At 38.5% G+C, this 17462-nt stretch overlaps 2 protein-coding genes across 4 annotated transcripts in view; both read right to left on the reverse strand.

The window, feature by feature from the left end:
• Positions 1–13998, reverse strand: fbln5 (fibulin 5). Of its 3 annotated transcripts, none has more exons than XM_077560002.1 (11): positions 13856–13998; positions 11338–11392; positions 10136–10184; positions 9448–9792; positions 5535–5657; positions 5045–5161; positions 4645–4761; positions 3115–3237; positions 2886–3012; positions 2613–2808; positions 1–443 (listed from the first exon to the last, which is right to left on the reverse strand). In XM_077560002.1, exons 1-11 carry the CDS (start codon positions 13879–13881, stop codon positions 282–284), a joined length of 1440 nt encoding a protein of 479 aa, XP_077416128.1. In that variant the 5' UTR covers positions 13882–13998; the 3' UTR covers positions 1–281. The 3 variants fall into 3 exon arrangements, with proteins under 3 accessions (XP_077416128.1, XP_077416126.1, XP_077416125.1); XM_077560000.1 differs by lacking the exon at positions 13856–13998 and adding an exon at positions 11485–11556; XM_077559999.1 differs by lacking the exons at positions 11338–11392; positions 13856–13998 and having other exon boundaries at positions 10136–11314.
• Positions 11846–17462, reverse strand: part of trip11 (thyroid hormone receptor interactor 11) — a 23322-nt gene continuing 17705 nt past the window's right edge. Inside the window, exons 19-20 of the mRNA XM_077559998.1 lie at positions 15496–15618; positions 11846–14329 (exon numbers count right to left, since the gene is read on the reverse strand). Of these exons, the coding sequence (XP_077416124.1) occupies positions 14015–14329; positions 15496–15618 (438 nt within the window). The 3' untranslated portion in view covers positions 11846–14014. The remainder of the gene's footprint in view (positions 14330–15495; positions 15619–17462) is intronic.

Consider the following 17462-nt stretch of genomic DNA (forward strand, 5'->3'; position numbering starts at 1 on the left):
GTGGCTTCAGTGGCCTGCTCATACAGACGTTTATTGTAATCAATAATTCATATTTGATGAAACACAATAAAAGTCTTGTTCACAGCTGATCTGAAGGGGAAAAAAAAAGATACAGCGGCGTTTGTGCTGAGAATACAACATTTGCGGTGCTTCTAAGAAAAGGATGGCAGAAATTGTACACCGGACGCATCCCGCTATAGCGTCCATCTTGCCGCCTTAAGAGTCCATTAAGGCGAGGCGGGGTGCGTTCCGTCGGGCTCGTTCCCGACCGCGACGGCGCGTCAGAAGGGGTGCTCCGACACGAAGATGGTCAGCCGGATGATTGAGCTGCCGCGGAAGTTGATGACGTTGTTGACCGTCACCATCTCCAGGTCCAGGATCACCTCTCTGGGACCCTTGATGGGCCGTGACAGCACAAGCGTGGCACTCATGTTGCTAGTTTGCTAATGAAGAAGATGAAAATATGTGTTAAAAACACAAACATAAAGCATCACATGCATTTTATAGTGAGACATTTGCAATTTCAGTTGAGTGTGAATGCTGACATTCTAAATGGAAAAAATACATACCTGTAAACGTGGAATGATTTTGAATGATATGGTATGGCATTGGAAGATTTGGAATGATGCGGAATGATATTGCCGAAATATGTGCAATATATTGTGAAAAAATGTGCAATATATTGTTGAAAAATAGGGAATGATATTGAATAATATGAAACGATGCGGAATGATATCGACGAATGATAATGACAAAAATGGAATGATGCTGAATAAATTGAGTGATATGGAAAGGTGTAAAGTGAAGGAATGATGCGGAATGATATTAGTAAAATATATACATGTTGGTGAAAAATGTGGAATGATATTGGTGAAAAATGTAGAATGTTATTGAATAATATGGAATGAACAGGGGGAAAATAAGCAATATGTTGGTGAAAAATGTGGAATGATAGGTGAATATGTGCAATATATTGGTGAAAAATGTGCAATATATTGTTGAAAATATGGAATGATATTGAATAATATGGAATTATGTGGAATGATATTGGGGGAAAATAAGCAATATGTTGGTAACAAATTGGAATGATTTTGGTGAAAAACGTGCAATATATTGGTGAAAAAAGTGGAATGATTTGGAATAGTACGAAAATATGTGGAATGAACAAGGGAAAATGAGCAATATGCTGGTGAAAAATGTGGAATGATTTTGAATAATATGGAATGATGCGGAATGATATCGATGAATGATAATGACGAAAATGGAACGATGCTGAATAAATGGAATGATATGGAAAGGTGTTGGTGAAAAATCTGTAAAGTGCAGGAATGATGCGGAATGATATTGGTAAAATATATACATGTTGGTGAAAAATGTGAAATGATATTGGTGAAAAATGTAGAATGTTATTGAATAATATGGAATGAACAGGGGGAAAATAAGCAATATGTTGGTGAAAAATGTGGAATGTGTGGAATAATATTGGTGAAAAATGTGCAATATATTGTTGAAAATATGGAATGATATTGAATAATATGAAATGATGTGGAATGATTTTGGTGAAAAACGTGCAATATATTGGTGAAAAAAGTGGAATGATTTGGAATTATGTGGAATGAACACGGGGAAATATGTTGGTGAAAAATTTGGAATGATAGGTGAAAATGTGCAATATATTAGTGAAAAATGTGGAATGATATTGGTGAAAAATGTGCAATATATTGTTGAAAAATATGGAATATATTGGTGAAAAATAGCAATATATTGGTGAAAATATAGAATGATATTGAATAATATGAAATGATGTGGAATGATATTGGGGGAAAAATAAGCAATATGGTGGTAAAAAATGTGGAATGATTTTGGTGAAAAATTTGTATTATATTGGTGAAAAAAAGTGGAAGGATTTGGAATAATATGAAATGATGTGGAATGAACAAGGGGAAAATGTTGGCAAAAAATGTGGAATAATAGGTGAAAATGTGCAATATATTAGTAAAAAATGTGGAATGATATTGGTGAAAAATGTGCGATATATTGGTGAAAAAAGTGGAATGATTTGGAATAGTATGAAATTTTGTGTAATGAACAAGGGAAAATGAGCAATATGTTGGTGAAAAATGTGGAATGATTTTGAATAATATGGAATGATATTAGGAAAAAAAGGTGCAAGATGTTGGCCAAAAAATCTGGACCTTTTGTAATGTTGGAATTTCGGGAATGTTGCAAATTGTTCTCAAGGTGAAAATTGAATGAGCTAAAAATACAATAGTTTGAATGAGAACAGTGTGAATCCGTTATGATGAATGCGCCATTGGGAAAGAATCTGGCCTTTTTGGATGAAAAATGTGTAATTGTGGAAAAACTGTGAATTTTTGGAATGAGAAAAAATAATACCTTGAATGGTGTAAATTTTTGGTAGATAGAATAATATGAATCGGATGAATAACGTGGAAGGAGACGCTCATCAAAAAAGTAGGAGGAATATTTGAAATACAGTGAGCGAGTGAGTGGTCTTAGCACCACCTGCTGGTAGTTTTCCTCACTGCAGGGCATGAAAATCTGCTGCGGCGAGAAAAACCTCGCAAATGACGTGTGACAGCTTTACTGACCCTCATGTAGAACTCTTGACCTTCATTGCCCGACTTGATCTGGAAGATGTAAAAGGCGCCCGGGTAGCGCGTGGTGGCCTGCATCTGGAAGATGTCCGCGGGGACGCTGCGGCCGGACGACAGGTCCATGTGTCGGTACAGGATGGTGAAGGGCTGATCCCCGCACGCAGGGTTGCCCGTAGTGCACATGCACTGACTGCGCACAGCGGAGAGCAGAGCGCGTGAGAGCGACGCTTAAGTGCCGCCGCGTTACATTTAAGAAGCCGCACTCACTTGTCGCCCACTTCAACGTAAGGAGGCGGACACTGTAAAGGAGCCAGGCATGTGTGGCCTCCCTGGAAATTGAAACAGACTCGGTCTGTTGTACAGGTGTTGTTACCACTCTCACACTCATTGATATCTTCAAAATCAAGCACACGACAACACCACTCGGGGTCAGTTCAAACATGGGAGTGCACAGGAGCGGCTTTTGATTGGTTTTGGAAGCGGCTTTCAATCGTACCTTCGCAGCTGCGCCCGTCCTCGTAGACGTAATAGCCGGCCGGGCAGATGCAGTTGAAGGAGCCCGGAGTGTTCACGCATCGGTGCTGACACAGGAACTCGGAGAAGCTGCACTCGTCCACGTCTGCGGGGAGTTCATAAGAAAATGTGAGTTTTTTTCATGTGAATTCATTTTTTAAAAATGCAATTAGAAAGCAATACTTTTTTAATTGACTACATTTAAATTTGTATTTATTAAATTTGTAAATTTAAAAATCATTTTCCTTATACAGCATTTAACATAATTAAATAGAATATAAATAATTAAATAATTCGTGTATCGTATTTAATTCGTTGAGACTATTTTTGGTGTGCACGCCTTGGCCACCAGGAGGCAGCATAATACAGTCATGAAGTCAAAATAAAGAAGACTTTCACAGCTGGGATGCCCTGTAACATACTGTAGTAAGAGTAAATACTTTTTTTTTTTTTTACATATGATTAAAAACAAATGACTGAACTGACTAGAAAGTGTTGCTCAATGTACGTCACAGTCCAAACAAAGGAAAAATCTAATTTGATCCAAATGGTAAATAGATCTATATTTACATATCTCATTCAGCAGTGTATCATTACCTTTTTAGTTTAAAATAACTTACTTTAACCAATATTATCTTGCGTCGTACCCGAGCCACAACAACAACACAACAAAGGAGGTTTTTTCCTCTTTGGTCCTATTTTAAATCTGTCTACGTTGCTACTAGCCTAATCCTAGCTAGCACTAAGCTAGTTTGTCGTTTTCAAACTCCCTTTCGTCTGTTGCTAGCACGGCGTTAGCCGACCAATAGCAACTTGCAGCCAAACAGTCCCCGTTGCTTGAACGGTTTTAGCTAGCGAGGCATTAGCCTACATCCTGCTTTTAACTACTTCCGGGCGTCCGCTCAAATGACCCGTGTATGTAGCTTTCAAAAAATATAAACTCATCCGAGCTAGCACTAAGCTAGTTTGTCGTTTTCAAATTCCCTTTCGTTTGTTGCTAGCACGGCGTTAGCCGACCAATAGCAACGTGCTAGCCAGCCAAACAGTCCCCGTTGCTTGAACGGTTTTAGCTAGCGAGGCATTAGCCTACATCCTGCTTTTAACTACTTCCGGGCGTCCACTCAAATGACCCGTGTATGTAGCTTTCAAAAAAAATATACTCATCCGAGCTAGCACTAAGCTAGTTTGTCGTTTTCAAACTCCCTTTCGTTTGTTGCTAGCACGGCGTTAGCCGACCAATAGCAACGTGCTAGCACTATTTGTGTTCAAATATCTGCTTAAGGGTTATATAAGACTGACCCGATGCTATTTGTCAGTGTTACTATGAAAAAGTAGTTACTTCACATTAAAAGTAACTTAGTTACTTCATGTACTTAATACGCTCTCTTGTTTCTAGTGATTATGTCTTTTATTCTTTGTAATGTGTTTAATTTCTACTATTTCAACCATCCTTTCATTTCTTGTGTATTAAATATAAGTATCATTCTTGATTTTGTACTACGTTTCGGCTTACCATTGCATGAGGTTCCATCGGCCGCCAGTTCGAACCCTTCGTCGCAGTTGCACATAAAGGAGCCGTGGTTGTTGAAGCAGCCGTGACTGCACGGCTCGTCCGCGCACTCGTCCACATCTAACGCACACACACACGCGCGCACACAAAGTTTGTGCAACAATTCCGGGAACTCTTCTTTTTCCGGAAATCTTTCCAAACAGATGATGTGCATTTGCATGTCGTTAAGGTTGCGTAAGAGCGATTCTCTGGAGACGTTCCGGAAACATCACAACCTTCGACTTTATGTCCTGTCGTTAGTTTTTTAAAAACAATTTTTTTATGTATCATAAAACATCACACGCTGGCTAAGATTGTGGTTACAAGGCGGAGTTGGGGAAATACGTGATGTCAGCGAACGCACCTTGGCAGCTGCGGTTGTCTGGGTTGAGGACAAAGCCTGTGTTACACGAGCAGGAATACGAGCCCGGCACGTTGGCGCACAGCTGTTGGCAGTAACCGTAGCGACACTCGTCTATATCTGCAAACAAAACAGTACACATGGTGCGAATTAATCATCTGTTTTTATCCAATTGTGAGCATTAGTTGGCAAGAAATCTGCATTTACACAAAGTGACCACATGAGGGCACTGTTTCCCCTTGATTGGTATTGTAATGGGGCACAGTGGACACACGCTGATTTTATTTTAATATCTTTTAAAAAAAATGTTTTTTTTTTATTTTATTTTTTTTTTGTTTTTTTTTTTAAGTTAACCTCCATTTTCGCGGAAATAATGGTTTTATCCCGCAACCAGCCAGTGGCCGATAAAAAATTAACACTTGAACAGCAAATGACTGTCGCGGCGTGTCACGACTCGATTAACCTGTAGGCCGACCAATGAAGCGCAACTCACCCTGACACTGGCCCCCGATGAGCCAGAAGCCTTCCGTGCAGGAGCAGGTGTAGCCCCCCGCCGTGTTGATGCACACCTGGGTGGGGTTGCAGTGGTGGGAGTTGGTCTCACATTCGTCAATGTCTGAAAGAATGGGACAAAAACACAAGATGGAGTAAAAAAAGTGCTGGTACAAGGTGTGAAAATAATTTGCTTTCAACTGAAGCTGGGTGCTAAAAAATTTTTTTTATCACAATCTACTTTTTCACATCATACAATCAGGATTATTATTTTTTAAATTGCTAGTTTTAAAGCATCTGCACAAGAGAGTACTTCAAAAAAAACATTTTTAAATATGAAGCATTGTAAATAAAAAATAAAAAGATAAACAGAGAAAATTATTAACACAATTTTTACGCAATGCAAGAAATGCAGAATAATATAAACACTAAGAAAGCGAGGGATGACATAATAGGGTGCCATGTCTACCCCTGACCAGCAGGGGTCAGTGTTCGCTGCCTGAAGAGAGGCTTGCATTCTAAAAGCGAAAAGAGACACACCATGTTGGAAAAGCGGTGATAGTGAACATTATCGTATTTAAAAAATATAATAATATAAATTTTAAAAAGTATATTTTTGTGTTTTATAGATAGAATACAAACCGAGAGAGACTGAGACAAATCCTATATATATATATATATATATATATATATTCGCTATTCGCAATCATATAATCAGTAACAACAGGGCAGAAAAATTAAGCATCAGATGTTGATGGATTATGGGTAGAATAAATTATGGCTGCAATGATTGATCTGTAACTATAATAATTCAATTACAATTTAAAAAAAAGGCCAAGGCAAAATTTCATTTGCTGACACCCATGTCACTCACTAGGCAAGGCCCCGCCTTTTAAGCCATACATACTCAAAGTCACAGAACATTAGAACGTGAAGATGGCAGCCCCAATGGGATAAAAATGATATTTTTACCTCACATGTCGCTTTTTATAATAATACTTGATTTGAAAAGTATTCCATAGCTGCAGCCCTAAAATTTATTTAACTCCTAAAAATATATAAAATAAAAAAATTGTTAAAATAAAAATGTCATTAAATGATCGACTTAAAACAACAGATGACTGGAGCTGTGCATAATAATTGTCATGCAGACAGTGAAAGGGGCTTTTGTCAAAATTCCATTTTCAAAAAGTGTACTGTGGCATGAGTGCAGCCGTAGTATTGTTGGAGGTGTTTCTCTTTCTTCCAAGCAATCCCAGAAATGTCCCAGCTGCCCCTCTCCCCGCCCCCTTCTTCGCCGTGTCCCCCCCCCCCCACCCCCCACCCTCCGGCCTTTGTTTCAAGAACATTCCAGGTCGGCGCTGTCAGCTATCAGCCCCTATTTTGTTTTCGTTCCGCATTAACAGATCGCTGCGATTACGCGCAGAATTCCTCCGACTTCCTTAAGAGGCAATGACAAAAATGTAGCGGGCCGGAGGGAAGCTGAGGGCGGGGGCTTCTTGTTTGCTCAGGCGGCTTGGACCGGCGATAAGCGGGACCCCGCGCTGCCCCTTCAGGGAACCGAGTCGGACCGCCGAAAAGGGATTCAAGAGGAATTATGTGAGAGATTTTGTCATTGGATGCTTGAGTCATTTGTACAGAAGCAGGGGGGCATACAGTCCGACAGGTTCTGAGAGTCCAAAAAAACAAAAAAAAACTTCCTCCATAGGAAATATATATTATTATATTTATTTATTATATATAATATATATTTTATAAACAGGACTTCAATTCAGGCATTACTTTAGGTATAATTTTAACACTTGTAACTGTCATATAAGTGTAAAAAAAGTTAACCACTATATTCATTTTTTTTTTAATATATTAGCACTTTATTAAATTACTATGACTTAGTGTAAAAATAAGTCAACCACTTAACTTTAAAAGCAAGCGACATGTATGGTGAACATAAAATAAAAAAGATCAAACAGAGCATTTTATTGTTTTACTATTACTGTGGATTTAAAAAATATAATTTTCAGTTTTTCTTCAAACTTTTTTACTTTTACAAACAAAAAAATCAGGGGGAAAACAACACATTTTACATACTGTAAAAATATATTTATTATATTATTTTTTTAGAACAAAAAACAATTTACGATTCTTCATTTTCAAAAATGAACTATTTATAATTCTTGATTTTCTTCAAAAAGTTTTAAATGTTTTTATTATCAAACTACTTTAAAAAAACTATTATTTTAAACATATATATTAACACCTTTTCTATTTAACAATTTTTTTTTAGATAAAAAAAAAGTATATATATTTATTTATATATATATATATATACACCATTATATATACATCATTAATACATTTTTTTTTTAACCAGTTAAATGAACATTAGATGAAAATGTACTTTGAAAGTGGCAAAAAAGCCAAAGAAAAAGCAAAAGCACAATTGAAATTCTATTGATGATAACCAGCGTCCGCTTCCACAAAACCGGCCGCGAAAATTGCGCCGTCGCTCCCCTCAAAGCCGCGTTTGTTCCGCATCCAGACAGGAAGTCTGGAAGTGGCGTCATTACATCATAACGCACTGGCGGGGTCGCTGTTGATTGGCTCATTACGCACATACACAAGGCGGGCCTGTTCTACGTAATACAAATATGGCAACATGACTTCATGTTTGCCGCTGGCACGCCGTCGTTTTACGCAAAACAAAGCGCCCTTTTGAGGAACACTTCATTAGGTACACCTGGACGCCCTTCATGACATACAACAGAAAAATAGTGCAGTCGTCGAATACGGTTTTAATGTGATTGTTATTGTTGCAGTCATACAAAAAAGCTCTTTGTAATGTTTTGGAAACCTAAAACGGTCTGCACAAAAAATAAGCATTATTATCCTTGTCAAGGCATAATTTCAATGCAGGTGTACTGTAATATTTTTGGTTGACATCTGCTAGGAAAAGTACAGGCTCGGAAAAGGTTTTTTAGTTTTTTTAACCCAGAAAAAAATTTGTTTGTATGAAGGGCTGGATTAAGGCACAGGTGTGTTGGAATAGCATCGTAAAAAGGACATTTAAACAAATAATTGTTGGCTTTTAAATCTTTTATTAAAAAAAAAAAAAAAATCTTATAAAAAAAAAAAAAACATTTTCAAAACCATTTAAATATACATTTGAAGGAATTATTCTTTATTCAAAACTACTTCTTTTTTTTTTAAATACATAAGAATTTTTTGTGAAATACCTTTATGGAAAATTATTCAACTACACTTTAAGAAATTTATTATTTTGTAATTTCTCCAAAATCTAAATTTAAAAGCGTAGAAACATTTTTTGATAAAAAAAAAAAAAAAAAATCTTATTTTAAATGCATGTTTGTTTTCTAAAAAAAAAAAAAAATTGTTTAAATATTGATTTTTTTTAACTACAGCCGTGGTTCTTAAACTTTTAACACTAAGTACCACCTAAAAAAAAAGTTTTTTTCCCAAGTGCCACCATCATAACCAAAAGTATTGTAGCCTTATCTATAAAAAAATACAAAAAATTTAATAATATTACAAGCCACTGTAACAGTAACATTATGCAATTTAAATATTAACACAGCTTAAATAAAGAAAAGAAAATGGTACTTAAACAATTCAATTAAAATACATTGCATGCAAAAAAAATTTAAAAATGTAAAAACAAGCATTTCTGAAGGATTAAAAGAAAATATAACATACTGTGCTGGATTAAAAAGAAAAAAACGGTACTGTAATATTACGCAGTAAGAAAATGTATTCAGTGATTCTTTCACATGCCACTAGAGGGAGCCCATGCAGGAAAATCAGTCAACCGCTTAACTGATAGAAAATAATGACTCACAAAACAATAAAAAATGAAAACAATTGGCACACAACACAAACATCAAAACAAAAGAACTCACCATTGCAGGTTCCGTCGTCCGCCAGCGTGTACCCCAGGATGCACGGCACCGGGTAGCTCACCTGCGGGTAGCTTGCTTCAGGTGCCGGCACGTAACTGTCCGGTTGGCTGGCAGATGAGCCGGCGGATGTGCCGCCAGATGTGCCGCCGGCGCCGCCACCGCGACCCTGGTAGGCCGGCTCGGGCTGCGCCTGCGGCACCTGCGGCACCTGCGGCTGCTGCGGGGGGTCGGCCCCATAGGGTTGGCTGTAGAGGCCGCGGGGCAGGCACAGGTAGCCCCCGTTCTGGTTGACGCAACGCATGTCGCCCCTGCAGGGGTCGGGAAGGGTCCGACACTCGTCTATGTCTGCAAGATGGACACATTCACGTGAGTGTTGATCCTTTTTGAAGTTTACTCGGCAACAACAACAAAAATGGCAGAGAATTAGAACCCTTTAGGAATTCTGGACTGAAGACTTATTTCTACATCCTGGCATTTTGGTTTCTAGTTTCTTATGCTGTCTCACTTCCTGATAAATGGATTTTGGACATTTTACTTCTTGTAATTACTGCATTACTGCCATTTTGTTTTGAAGCAACCATTTTAGCTCAATTGCACCCTTGAGAATTGTTTTAAAAATTTAGCTAATTCTATTTTGCAACATAACATTCGGAGGTCTATCAAGACACTAAATGGTGACTTTACTTACCCATGCACTGTCGTGACCTGCGGTCGTATCTGAAGCCATCTGTGCACGTCTGCGTGGTCGCCAATACAAATAGAATCTTATCAGTACAGGCCATCATAACTTTTGCAATAATTTTATTACTGTAAACTGCAAAAAAAAAAAAAAAAAAAAAAAAAACATTCACAAAACTCATTTAAGCAATTGTTCACACATTGAAGCTCCTTCATAACACTGACTTACAGTATTTTATTGTATATAATGTATCACAGTAAAAAGAGCTGATAAAAGACTTAAACTAAGTGCCACATAAAATATCTATTACTGTATAATAATTGTATTCATTTTTTGGGGGGGAAAATACTGGAGAAATTGTCATAAACGGTTAAAAATGTTCATCTTGTCTTCTATTTCTTACAGTCACCCTTTTTTAGTAACACTTTATATTAACTATCCGTTATAACTAGTTAATAGATCATTAGTAAACTGTTAACTAATGAGTTATTTACTAACAGTTAATGAGGAATAGTTGGAACGTAAGAATAATGTTCCAATAACATATATAAACTATTAACTGATACTCAACAAGTCACTAGTAATTTACTAATGGCTTGTTCATGATCTATTACTCATTTAGTACATATGGTTATAAATCGTTAACTATAACTCATTACCTAACAGTTTATCAATGATATTTATAACTATCTCCAATCATCATTATAAATCCTTAAACTGTTAACACGGCATTAATGAGATATTAATTAGCAGTTTACTACTGATCTATTAACTATTTATAACATAGTTAATATTAAGAGTTACCCTTTTTTTTTTTAAAGACAAACTAGTTGTTTTTTTTACCTTTAACAGTATGAATAGAAATGTTCTGTTAATAAGTAAACTAAATGACAGGAAAACACATTAACTTCGTGCAAATGTTTACAACTATTTATCACGGAAGAAATAATCCTTAACATCCAGTATTTTTTCCATACATTTCCCAAATGGATATTTTAAAAAGTCGCCAACTGTGTGTGCACTACCGGTAGATCTATATATACCTATAGATCATGTTTGTGGTAAGTTCAAATGAATGAAAAGTACACTAACGAAAATACTTTTACAGCTGTAGTGATTTGAAAATGTTCTTACCAAATGTGTCATGTTAACATCGCATAACTGGCTGGCGTGATTTTTTGGGGGTGAAATATATGAAGAGAAGTGCTTACCTGGCTGTCTGCTGACGGGATACAAAGCAAAATAAATAGCAAAGCTGCCACCATCCTGCAAGAAGAGAAGTTAGATCACTTTTAGGTCGCACTACAAACTTCATGTTAGTCCACAAAAAAAAAAAAAAAAAAAGATCCGATACTGACCTGGCGCAAAGCGTGAAGCCACGTATGTCACCGAGCGTGTTTTTCATTTCCTCCCCAGCTCCTTTCACGTCGACGACCCTTAAAACGTTGACCCCCCCCAGCCTCAATCAGCTAAGACCCCCACCCGCACGATGTCATACACAACTCCCCCCCCCAACCCCCGCCACCCCCAAAGTGGACCGAGGCGCTACTGGTGTCGCCACTTTTTTGAAAATGTTGAATTTGCTTTGCCCCCCCCCCACACACACCCCCGCCTCCTGCCTCACTCCACAGCTGGATCCCATCAGACCAGGAAGGGACGCCCCCCCTCCCCACACTCACATGCCTTCAGCGAACATCAAGCTAAGCCACCAACAGGGGGCAGAAGTACTTTGATTTATTTTTTTTGTTTCTCCCAATTTACAAAAAAACATCCCATGATTTACATGAACATAAAATGTACAAACAAGTCTGTAAATATAAATATTTCTATCAAGCATGTACAATCCTGATTATACAAGTTATTTGCACAAAATAACAGGCACTTGGATGTCCTACTTCATAAGTAGTGCCAGTATGTAGAAGAAAAAAAAAAAAAAACAATCCCGCCCAATAAACAAGTACGACTGTGTAATAGTAGCATCGTTTACGTCCGCCCTTTATTACTTGAACACGTGTTGTTGTGTAGTCTGTGCGGGTCACCGCGACCGCAGAATGCTTGGCAACTCCGTTTACTTGCGTGCTCGACATCACTGTCATAAAAATAAGCAGTTAAAAAAAAAAAAAAAAAAAATTTGAAAATTGAGACGTTCACAAGGTCACTTGGGTTGAGAAACGACGCAGCGGGAAAAGTTTAAAAATCGAATTAAAATGGAAAATGTGCTTTTCTTCCCTTCTGACAGTTTATGGTAGATTGTTGTCATGTAGTGGGTGGATTCAAATAAGCCAGTTAGCCTTAGCAAACGTGAATTTGGGTAGACATGTCAATTGTTAATGAAACAAAAACAACTTTCTTTTTTTAACACTACTTAGTGTAGCCTTTCATAGTAGATTGTTGTCACGTAATGGGTCAATACAAATAATTTTCTTTCCCTTAGTGACATGAAATTTGGCAGGCATTTAGGATGCAATCTGCTTTTTTCTACCTTCCAAATGTGGACTTTTGTGGTAGATTGTTAGAACGTAGTGGGTGGATTTAAAATAAGTCAGTTATCCTTAGCAAATGTGACTTTGGGGAAGCATGTCAATTGTTAATGAAACAAAAACAACTTTTTTTTAACACTTCTTAGTGTGGCCTTTCATAGTAGATTGTTGTCACGTAGTGGGTCAATTCAAATAAGCTAGTTTCCCTTAGTGACATGAAATTTGGCAGGCATTTAGGATGCAATCTGCTTTTTTTCTTCTCCCTTCCAAATGTGGACTTTTGTGGTAGATTGTTAGCACGTAGTGGGTGGATTTAAAATAAGTCAGTTATCCTTAGCAAATGTGACTTTGGGGAAGCATGTCAACTGTTAATGACACAAAAATACACTTCCCCCCCCCCCCACACTTCTAAATATGGCCTTTCACGGTAGATTGTTGTCACGTAGTGGGTCAATTCAAATAAGCTAGTTTCCCTCAGCGACATGAAATTTGGCAGGCAATCTGCTTTTTTTCTACCCTTTTCTACCCACTATGTGCTAACAATCTACCACAAAAGTCCACATTTGGACTTTTGTGGTAGATTGTTAGCACGTAGTGGGTGGATTCAAATAAGCCAGTTACCCCTAACAAACGTGAATTTGGAAAGGCATGTCAATTGTTAATGAATCAGAAGTTACCTTTACAGTTAACTCCATAAAAACCTCAATCCAGTGGTGCCTTGAAATACAAGTTTAATTCATTCCATGAGTTTGATCTTAACTCAAAACACGTGTATCTCAAATCATCTTTCCCCATTGAAATGAGTGGAAATGCCATTAATCTGCTCCAGCTCTCCCCCGAAGAACAACAAAATCTTTGTGTAGTGTGTTTTTAAATAAGAAAAATATCACTCTATGGTTCACTTTACAATACATACAGAAATTATATAGAATTTAAAGAATTAAACTTTTAGCCAGAGCTAGTGGACATTAAGGTAAAGTGGTTGTTTTAAATAAACAATGTGCAATACTGTTTGCTTTATGTTTAATTAGACAATAAGCAACGCAAAGCCTTAACTTGAAGCATTAGGGAACAATTGTTCCATATTTGTCAAAGTGCGTATTCCATTTTTTGCTCACAAGCCAAAGCAAAGAAATCGGCCGACTGACGGCTTGTATCTTGAAAAAGTCGTAGGTCGGGTCACTTGTACCACAAGGCACCACTACAGAGTGAAAAATGCGATTCCAAACACAGCCTGAAGCACCCCTACCTGAAGACAAACAGGAAGTCGGCCATTTTGGTTTGAAGCCAACATTCGGGAGGGTTTAGCCATTCGAACCATTTGCATTAAACGCTCTGGCGCATTTCCGATTTTCATAAGGAAGCACTTGGATTCATCTGCATAGGACAAACATCGTCTCCATCCACTTCACTGCTTCAACAGGTCCTTGAGCACGGCGCCGCCGCTGGCCTCGGCCGACACGGGCACGGGCGTGAAGCTGGGCAAAGCGTCCGAGATGGGCTTCATCAGCAGGTGCCCGCCCGCCCCGCCGGAGATGGCGGCACCGGCGGCCAGCAGCGGCACGGCGGCGGAGCGCGGCGCCAGGAAGGGGTTGCCGCTCGCCGTCGTTCTCCTGGAGGGCGGGGCGCTCAGAGGCTTGATATCCAGGACGGGAAGCTTGGGCGCGGGAAGCGACGGCCTCGACTCCGTCTCCAGGAACTTGACAAACATCTCGGAGAAGGACTGAGAGACACGAAAAGAGGATTTTTCTTGAGGGACGCAAAATTATTTACAATAGGGGTGTTAGGCAATTAATTTTTTTTAATCGGAATTAATCACATGACTTCAATAGTTAAGTCACGATTAATCGCACATTTTATATCTGTTCTTTTCATACTCTTGTTAACATAAAAGCTACTTGACTCATTTCAGCAGTGAAAAGTTAACATTTTGTCCAGAATTAATTTGACAAATTTTCATGACCAATTAATACCTTTAATCTCATTTTTCCACTTGCTGTCGACTGAAGATGACATCACCTGTGCTGAGGAAGTCGGTAACGACCAATCATGGCTCACCTGTTTTCTGGGTTTGGTCAGCAAACTGAGCCATGATTGGTCGTTACCGACTTCCTCGGCACAGGTCTTCAGTCGAAAGCAAGTGGAAAAATTTGTTATTAAAGGTATTAATTGTTCATGAAAAATAATGAAGTTATCACATTAATTATAGACAAAATATTAACTTTTTACTGCTGAAAATGGCTCAATGAGTAAAGTATCCCTTTAAACTAATAGAAATATGGCTGCATCTTTTAGTCATTGATACAGTAATTTCATAATAATAAAATTGAGTTAAAATTAAAAAGATGTACTGTACTGTAAAAAACGAGTGTGATATTGATTTGTGTTGGTCATTTTTCTGCCCCTAGATGGCATGATTGCATTTGGAAGACGTTGGTGACAGCTCAGTGCTTTTTTTCTTTTCATATTAAAAGCTATCTAATCTTTAACATGAAGCAACTTCAAGTTGTATTTTATTTGACCCCTAAATACAGTATATGCATTATTATTAAATGTATTATTTTTATTATCATTATTGCGATTGGAATTTCACCAGTACAGGCTTTCAAGTAAGGGACGGTCATTAATCGCGTGTTAAAGAAAAAAGTAAATTCACTCAAAATGAACACACTCATTTTGACACCCCTGATTTACAATAAATGATGTCTATCAGCTTTCACAAATATTATCGAAAAAAAAAACAACTTTTTTTTTTCCCCCCTTATGTGCAATTGAATGGGCGTCAGTTATTTAAATTAGGTCCTCCCATTAACAATCAGACCCAATGAGATAAGTGGTGAAGTCACTGCAGCATGTGTCGGCGTTGTCGTTTCTTCTTCTTCTTCTTACCGAGTTAAAGCTGTGTTCGCTGGTGGGCCTCAGGGGAGTGGCGAGGACACTCTGCGCCCCTCGGACACCGAGCCAGCTCGACACCCAGCCCGTCATGCCGCGAGCCGTGTCCTCCTCCAGCAGCTGGACCGCAAAAAAAAAATGACATCTGGAAATCAGTTAGAACTCGGGCTGGGCGGTATGGCCTTAACCTTTAACATTTAAATATTTTGAGGGAGTGAATTCAGAGATTTGTAAAAAAAAAAAAAAAACAAGTTTATAGGCAACTGATATATAACAGAGAAAAATCAGCAAAAAATGGCAAATTAGTTCCTTTTTTTCCCCCTGGGGGTAGGATTTTTGCCGATTTTACTGTAAATTAATCATCAATTTATGCCTTAAATCCCCTTTTAAAGGGATATAACACTTCACAACTAGCGATGCTACTTATTAGCCTGTCAAGGTTGTTCACATTGCGTGTTAGCATTACGCTAGCGGAATGCAGCGTTGTGTGTTCACTGCACTGATCTGTCTCTATTACTGAATAGCCGATAAGATAAGACTTTTGAAGCCGCGAAGGCCGCCATTTTACTCCTCCGGAAAAAAAGTCGAAAAAAAGAAAAGAAGGTTTCTTGACATAGATCCTCTACATTTACAAACAAGAGGATGTCAGACATTTTACAACTTGCCTTAAATACATGTTTAAATGATATGCTTAGTGATGTTTACAGGAGGAAAAGTGTATATTTTTATTTAAGAATTATAACTGTAATTCAACAAAAGATGCCTACTCTACTCTGCCCTGAGCCTGGGAGGTTGTGGGTTCAATCCCCGGCCGGGTCATACCAAAGACTATAAAAATGGGACCCATTTACCTCCTTGCTTCACACTCAGCATTAAGGGTTGGAATTGGGGGGTTAGATCACCAAATGATATTGAAGTCTAAGTAATTGAGGGATAAAAGAAAAAGGATGCCCATTCCATCCACTTGTCAATTTTTTTTTTTTTTACTTGTTAAAAAAGTGACCACCCCAATCTGTACGGATACGTCTTTTGTGATCTCATGTTTTGATACTGTACTGTTACAGGCTCAGGAGGGAAAAAAAAAATCATCACAGATTCCAAAGGAGGGCGCTTGAACGATAAACTGTGTGTAATGCTGACGTCATCTAATTATCTACTAGCGGCACGCCGTGTCTCTGCGTGAAAGCGACAGTATCCCTCCTTCGTCAGGTTTGACGTAAAAAAAACACATGGCTGAAAAAAGTCAGATCTTCTGCGGCAATTTTGCGGTAGAGGCCTCAGACAAGTTGACGAAGACATAATGGGCCTCCCCCCCATCCCCCCCTCCACACTCCGTCCGCATAATTAGATCCGGGGGTGTTTTTTTGCTGACTCGACACGTCGCTGCGAGAGGAAGCGGTCTCACCGCGCTGTCGTCCTCCCTCGTCGTCGACGACGCTTGCTCGCAGCTGGATGCACTTAGAGCGCGCTGCGATCCCGTAAGGGGATGTAAACACGAGGCAGGGAGGGACAATGTTGTTAAAAAAAGAAATAAAAAAAAGAGGCAAGGGACCCACCATGACAAAAGTGCAACGCCATAAAAATGTTCTTTGTCTTTGGGGGCGCCGTAATCCAATTTGCCGTATCTGTTTCCCTTTAGGAGGGTTGGAACGGTTCCTCGGGGCTGCTGCCAGACCTTCTGGATAAGAATGAAAATCTCCCCCCCCTGCCTTTCGTGGAAGTTTTTGGGGTTTCTTGTGGTTTGTGAAGGACTCATTTACATTTCTAAATGTCTTTTTCAAGCTCGCTGCAGGGCTTTTTTCTTCGTCTTTCTTTTTTTTTTTAGATTCAAGCCTAGTTCGATTTTATAACCCTTTCAGCTTATTTGTGGCCATTTATTTTAGGATTTTTGCTTTTTTAGTTTTTAACTAACATCAGTTCTTGTCATAAAATATTCACTCATGTTCATTATTTAACTCTTAAAA

Source organism: Vanacampus margaritifer, chromosome 1 (genome assembly GCF_051991255.1).
Source record: "Vanacampus margaritifer isolate UIUO_Vmar chromosome 1, RoL_Vmar_1.0, whole genome shotgun sequence".
NCBI classification, from domain to species: domain Eukaryota; kingdom Metazoa; phylum Chordata; class Actinopteri; order Syngnathiformes; family Syngnathidae; genus Vanacampus; species Vanacampus margaritifer.

What these genes read in the sequence shown, in the direction of transcription:
- fbln5 (XM_077559999.1), bottom strand. Translation starts at nt 10,307, where the DNA reads ATGAGTTTTGTGAATGTTTTTTTTTTTTTTTTTTTTTTTTTTGCAGTT. An exon ending in CGATGGAACCTCATGCAATG is followed by an intron (nt 3,238 to 4,644) that starts GTAAGCCGAAAC and finishes AACTCCCCGCAG; the next exon opens with ACGTGGACGAGTGCAGCTTC. An exon ending in TACGTTGAAGTGGGCGACAA is followed by an intron (nt 2,809 to 2,885) that starts GTGAGTGCGGCT and finishes CGCTGTGCGCAG; the next exon opens with TCAGTGCATGTGCACTACGG.